Genomic DNA, 7,503 nt, shown 5'->3' on the forward strand with positions numbered 1-7,503 from the left:
AATCTCTCTCTCTCTCTCTCTCTCTCTCTCTCTCTCTCTCTCTCTCTCTCTCTCTCTCTCTCTATATATATATATATATATATATATATATATATATATATATATATATATATATATATATATATTTATATATAAATTTCTGACTCACATCAGGATCGAACCCAGGTCTTTCACTTGAAAACAGTAAACCTTATTCCTTTCAAACAGTAAAATATATAAACAGTAAGATCAAAATAAGTACGTATTAGTTGCTAGATAACTGAATCATTTAAAAAATAATTTGTTAAAAACTTATCTATAAGTATTTTTACAATGTATTTCCTAATTCATTAATTCAAGAATCCTCTTAATGGTCAAAATGAAAAAAAAAAATTGGACCATTAATCCCCCAGTTACCATTAATGATCAACGTGAAGGAAATTTCAAACCCTTTGAACTTCAATCAGAAAGGGACAAGTAAGTTACCCTACGGTACTCCAGTGACCCAAATATTACCCGAGATTATCATATAACGAAACAGCGCAACCCTAGGTCACCTCACGCTTGGTTAACCTTACTTTTCCTGGATCACTCTTCCTTTCTTCCTCCTTCTTCTTCCTTCCTTCCTCTCTTCCTTAATTATTGCTCTTATTCAACATCTTTTTCTTATAAGTTGTTTGACATTTCCACTCCTTAAATGGCTGTGACCCGCCTGCCTGTTTTCCTTGGAATTCAAGATACTCTTGTTATGTGTGTTTATGATCTCTTGTGAATTTCCTGATTCCTTCTCGGACATGTTTTTCTATTTTTTTTATTAGTCTTTGTTGCTCCTTGTGCGCGTGCGCACTGATAATGGGTCTTTACGAGAACAGGTTTCACGTGCTGTTAAATGAGGTCTAATTGATAGTTGGTACTTAAATTACTGATTGTGCAAATAATGATAAAGCTGAACATTCAGTGTGTATAATATGTATATATATATATATATATATATATATATATATATATATATATATATATATATATATATATATATATATATATATATATATATATATATACTGTATATATATATATATATATATATATATATATATAAATTATTTATATACATGTATACATATTCAATATATAATATATATGTATGTGTGTATGTATACAGTATATATAAATAAATATATATATATATATATATATATATATATATATATATATATATACATAGAGATATACATGCATACATATATACACACACATACATATACATAAATATACACATAATGGAAAGATGAGTATGCAACACAGAGCCAAACCAGCCTTAGCAGTCAACTGACACTGAAAAAACACTAAGAAATACACAATATAAAAAATATTTCTCAAACAGTTTCCCACATAATTAAATCCTATTTTTCCCCCTATTCCAACAGGTCCTGCTCGTTTTGGGAATAGTCTCAGCCTCTCTGGCTGATTCGTCCCCCCCGACGTCCTATGTCTACCAGCCTCCTTCTCAGGTGGGTTCAGACTCAGATTCAGACTGAGACTCACTCAGACTCATCTTATTCAGAGCCAATGAGTGAGCTTGAGTTTTTTAACCTGTTCGTCTCGTTATTCAATGGACGCCAGTTAAGGACTTGGGGAGAGAGAGAGAGAGAGAGAGAGAGAGAGAGAGAGAGAGAGAGAGAGAGAGAGAGAGAGAGAGAGATATTTATACAGATGTATATATATATATGTGTGTATATATTATATAATGCATATATGTATGTATGTATATGTAGGTTTGTATATATGTATGTTTGTATGCATTTATGTGTGTATACATATATATTTATATGTGTATGTATGTGTATGTCTGTGAGTGTTTGTATGAAGATAGAGACAGACAGAGAGAGAGAGAGAGAGAGAGAGAGAGAGAGAGAAAGGGAAATTTCCTCATCCCCTCTTTTTCAAAATCCCAATAAACAACTTATGCAGAATCTGACGCAACAAAAAAAAAAGAATAATAATTACCCTACTATTGAATGGTACTTGTTAACCTTAAGAAATTTCCTCTTAGGAAAACATGGATCTCGACGACTCTAGGATAGAGTTAGTCTCTAAAAAAAACCATTTGTACAGTTCTAAGAAACATAAAATAACAATGTTTATTGGCGTCTAAAATATTTTTTTGGGAATGGTAGTTTAGGACCAAATGAAAATTCTGACAGATACTTTATTAAAAAACGTGAAAGCAATGTTCCTTGGTGTCTAAACTATTCTTTTGCAACGGTAGTGCAAGACCAAGAAATTTGGATCCTGATAGATGCTTTATAAAAAAAATCTAAAAAAAAAAAAAAACAGAGTTTACTAGCGTCTAACTTATTCTTTTGCAACAGTAATTTAAGACCAAGAAATATGGATCCTGACAGATGCTTTATAAAGTGTTTACTAGTGTCTAACTTATTCTTTTGCAATGGTAGTTTAAGACCAAGAAATTAGGATCCTGATAGATGCTTTATAAAAAACCTAAAAAAAACAGTGTTGACTAGTGTCTAACTTATTTTAACACCAAGAAACTGGAACTCTTATTGATGCCGTGCAGGGTTCTAAAAGTTATTTAGAAATTTCAACATACATAAAAAACTAAAATGCATTTGACGTAGGTTCAACTCCATAAAAAGCAGTCTAGTCATAATTCCTGCCTTAACTGGTGCTTCCTAAGAGTTCTGGTCCTACCAGTGCCACGCCCAATTCAGCGTGTTGGTACCCAAATGTCAAGTTCGCCTCAAGTGTCATTGTCAGTGTTCTCTTAGACAAAAAGAAGAAGAAGAAGAAGAAGAAGAAGAAGGAGAAGAAGAAGGAGCAGATGAAATCGCCACTGTGATCTAGATAAGCGCAAGAAGCTTGTGAGAAGTTGCGTTTTCATTTGCAAAGGCGTTTGCACAAATAACGTCGTGAAATTAAAGATTTCTTGCTATGATGAATTTGTTAGTCCGCTAAACTCACTATATTTAACAAAACTTCTAACCTCAACCTTGTGTTTAATCCCAGTTCACTCACTATATAAGAAACAACAGCTTAATTTCTTTAATGTAGTATATAGAGATTAAATATTTCATTCTATTAAACTTTTGTTAGGGAGCTAAAGCACTATATCTGTCGAAACACCTAACCTCAGCCTTGCGTTTGTCCCTTATTTATTAATTTCAGTCGTAAAATACAATTAAATCTACGAATTTGATGTCATACGTAAGCCAAAGGCTTTAAAATTATGAAAGAAGTTAGGCAACATGCTTTGGAGTACTTTAACGCTAACCTTTCATGTGTTGTCTGCCAGAGTTTGGTGCAGTCGTCAGCTGAGTCAGCAGAAAATTTGGTGAGCAGTCGCTATCGAGTACCTGAAGTAAGTATGACACTGTAGGCTTGTCATTTTTGGTATTATATAATGGAATTCTAAAGTTCCTTGCCTGAATCATTCTTATCGGGAATACTATTCTGCTTTTTCATATCTTAGTACCATGATAGCTCTTGCTTTCTTTAAGGAATATGAACTTTTGAGTTGAAAAACCAGTGCCGAAGTCAATACTTGAAACAACAGCTCAGTACTAACAAGAAAAACCTTCTGTATTGCCAATAATTGTATTCAAAAATTCCTTTAAGTTTGTAGATTTAGATAATCAATTGAAACTGTAACTTCTCTTTTCAAAATATTCTTATATAATTAGAATGTTTGCTTATTACTTTTCATTGTCAATGTACTTGCAAGCACCAGATACAGGGAAGGTTTATAACTTCTCACTTTTAGAATTAGGGCAGGTTTGTGGCTCCTAATGCCTATTCCTTTCTCAGCAGCCTGATGATGACTCCTTCGAGTATGGTCCTGCTAAATACAGCTTTGAGTATGCTGTCAACGATGAGCCCTCTGGAAACGACTTTGGCCACGAGGAAAGCCGTGACGATGACAATACAGAGGGCGCCTACTACGTGGAGCTCCCAGACGGTCGCCGTCAGACCGTGACGTACTACGTGCACGGGGACTCCGGCTATGTGGTGGAAGTCAACTACGAAGGAGAGGCCCGGTACCCAGAGTCTCACGAGATTCGCCGGTATGAGGCCCCAAGGGTTGTCTACTCTGCTCCAGAATCAGAAGAATCACGAGAGAGCCCCGTTGTTGCTCCTCCAAGAAGAACCTACATCGCTCCTAGGTCCGAAGAATCCCAGGAGGCCCCTGTGAGCGTCCCAGCGAGGCGCTACTTTGCTCCTGCTTCTGAAGAATCTCAGGAGGTGACTCCTGTAGTTACTCCCAGCCGTCGATACTTTGCTCCAGCCTCAGAGGAATCTCGAGAGGTAACCAGTGCTGCTGCTCCTCCAAGGCGTCAGTACCTTCCTCCAGCTCCTGTAGAATCCAGAAAAGTAACTACTGATGCTCCTCCAAGACGTCAATACCTTCCTCCAGCTCCTGTAGAATCCAAAAAAGTAACCAGTACCTCTTCTCCAAGACGTCATTACATTGCTCCAGCCTCAGAAGAATCTCAAGAAACAACTACAGCTGCTCCACTAAGACGTCACTACCTCCCTCCTGCCTCAGAAGAATCTCGAGAAGCAATCACAGCTGCCCCTCTTCCAAGACGTCATTACATTGCTCCAGCCTCAGAAGAATCTCGAGAAGAAACCACAGCTGATCCTCCAAGACGATTCTACTCTGCCCCTGACTCAGAAGAATCTCAGGAGAGACATACAGCATTTATTCCCAATCCTTCTCCTCCAAGATCCTTTTACTCTGCCCCTGAAACTGGAGAATCCCAAGAGGCTTTAGGTAACCAATCTGAGGAAACTGTAGATAGCCCAAGAGACTCCAATACAGCTCCAGACTCAGAGGAATCAGCTGAGGCTCCAGTATATTCTCCACCGAGAAGGCTTTACTCTGCTCCATAAAGGTGCCTATTCTTGAAGATGTAAATTGCTACAGGCTTTCAGCTATTCAGAACCAGCTTATCATACTTCTTCAAATTCATCTGAGCATGTATTCGGGTCAGGCTTTTAAACAACACGTTCTCCTAAAGCATACCTTACACCAATAGTACAAATCATATGCAGACGTCTTTGCATTTGAGGTTCTGGGATACTTTTCATAGAAATGCTTCAAAATCTGTTTCAGAAACTGGGACACGGAGACATCGAACACTATAGATAAATTTTTCTGAGCAGAATATGTCAATGTAAAATGTACAATTGTCTTTTCGGTTTCAAACATTGTCCTTTCATCACCACTCATCGTAAATCATATCGCTATTTATTGCAATAAAACGTATCGTGCATTTTTATTGTTTTACTCTTTGGTAGATAGTAGATGAAAATCTTACAGTCATATGCAAAAAGTACTTCCTAGACTTAGCAATGATTGTTAAAAATAATTTTCATTTCTGGAAAGGAGGTTGTTATTTTGTGGTATGTATACTTTTGGCCATCTTTTAGGGTGCAAATCACGCATATTTGTACCTTTTCTTGCCCCTCCATCAGTATAGGATCACCAACTGTGTTAAGGAATTTTTTTTTTGCTTTGTCAGATAGGGGCCAACAAAAACGAGGCATTGGCAGACACGGTAAGACAATAAGACAAAAATTTTAGAAAGTATACCATAAAACGATGTGCTTTATGCCTAATATTTAATTATCTGTAAATAAAAAAATGAAAAAGAAAAATATCTTAAATTGTAAAATCCCCAATCTGGGCCGTTGATTTCAAAGAGCCTGCTCCAGCTGTTTCTGTCTCGTGTTCTCCTCTGTTTTATTCCTTTATATCTCATGGCTTTTTTTTTTAAATGCAGTCTCTCCATCTCTGATTTCAAGAATGATTTTGTCAGGTGTTTTACGAAAGGATTTCCTTCCTGACTCCAGCCCTCCCTGTTTATCCTGGCTTAGGTAAGGCTGCGCCTTTGAAATGGAAATCACAGCTGTTTACAGAGGGACACTGTAACCAAAATCAAACAGTTATTTGTGTAATGCAACTAAATAAGGGTGATACATAATTACTAAGTCTAACAGATGTGTAATGTTTTCAGTAAAATGTGTAACAGTGATTGCCAGATACTTGACTGACTGAAAGCTCAGAGGAACATTAAATGAATGGAGGTCATAAGCTCAGTGGCACAAGCGCATGTGCAGAAGGGTGAAGAATTAAAGGAAGACTCAGAGCTGCTTTCAAAATAGGAAAAAATTAAAGAGAGACTCAGAGTTGTTTTCAAAATTAGGAAAAATTAAAGGAAGACTCAGAGTTGTTTTCAAAATTAGGAAAAATTAGAGGGAAACTCAGAGCTGCTTTTAAAATAGGAAGAAAAATTACAGAGGTCTTAGAGCTGCTTTGAATATGATGTAAAAGTAAAACATTATCTCTGAAAAATTAAAATTATATGTGTATGTATATATATATATATATATATATATATATATATATATATATATATATATATATATATATATATATATATATATATATATATATATATATATATATATATATATATATATATATATATATATATATATATATATATATATATATATATATAGTACATATATTTGTTTATGATATTCTTCCTTCATTTCTCGCAATTAATCTCCAACATAACTGACACATCAAGAGACATCCCAACCCACGCAAGTGCCTCTTTCCCTGACATCTAAATCTTTCTCAAGACTGACTCATCAATCAACAGCTTCTTAATAAGTTATTACACCGTGCAAGAAGAACGCTTGGGAGGTCATGCGTGGAGGAAAGAGCGTTTAATGTTACCTTGCAAAAAAAAAAAACTGAAAATTATATCATAAGATGAAGACAATATCTATAAATCAGTTTTGGAGAAGTGCACATTAGGATGGTGAAAAGGAGTGGTCTGGTTAGTGGGTTATCTGATAATTTCACCAAACTTATGTAAACAAAAAAGAATAAAATTATATAATGTTACCTTGCAAACAAAAAAAAAAAAAATTAAAATTATATCATAAGATGAAGACAAAATTTATAGATGAAATTCTATTTAAGAGCACATTAAGAGTGTGAAAGGAATGGTCTGGCTTGTGGGTTATCTGATAATTTCACAAAATTTGTATAAATAAAAATAATAAAATTATATCGTAATGTTACTCACAAGCAAATAAAAACTGAAAATTATATCATAAGATGCAGACAAAATTTATAGATCAAATTTTGGATAAGTGCATATAAAGAACGTGACAAGGAGTTGTGTGGTTTGCATGTTACCTGATAATTTCACAAAATTTATGCCAACAAAAATAATAAAATTCTATCATAATGTTACCTTAAAAGAAAAATTTTTGTTTAGATTATATCATAAGATGCAGACAATATTTGTAGACCAAATTTTGGATAAGTGAACATTAAGAGGGTAACAAGGAGTGGTTTGGTTTGTATGTTATCTGATAATTTGTTTTCCTTTCACAAAATTTACGTAAACAAAAAAATAATTATAATGTTACCTTCCAAGTAAAAAAATGAAAATTAAATCATACATTGCAAACAATATCTAT

General features: G+C 34.6%; 1 protein-coding gene across 1 annotated transcript; it reads left to right on the forward strand.

Annotated features, from left to right (window-relative positions):
* Nucleotides 1-3,175: 3,175 nt before the first annotated feature.
* Nucleotides 3,176-5,856, forward strand: LOC136831620 (uncharacterized). Its single transcript, XM_067092253.1, has 2 exons — nucleotides 3,176-3,358; nucleotides 3,805-5,856. Exons 1-2 carry the CDS (start codon nucleotides 3,227-3,229, stop codon nucleotides 4,888-4,890), a joined length of 1,218 nt encoding a protein of 405 aa, XP_066948354.1. The 5' UTR covers nucleotides 3,176-3,226; the 3' UTR covers nucleotides 4,891-5,856.
* The last annotated feature ends 1,647 nt before the right edge of the window (nucleotides 5,857-7,503 follow it).

The sequence above is a fragment of the Macrobrachium rosenbergii genome, chromosome 48, assembly GCF_040412425.1.
Source record: "Macrobrachium rosenbergii isolate ZJJX-2024 chromosome 48, ASM4041242v1, whole genome shotgun sequence".
Lineage (NCBI taxonomy): Eukaryota > Metazoa > Arthropoda > Malacostraca > Decapoda > Palaemonidae > Macrobrachium > Macrobrachium rosenbergii.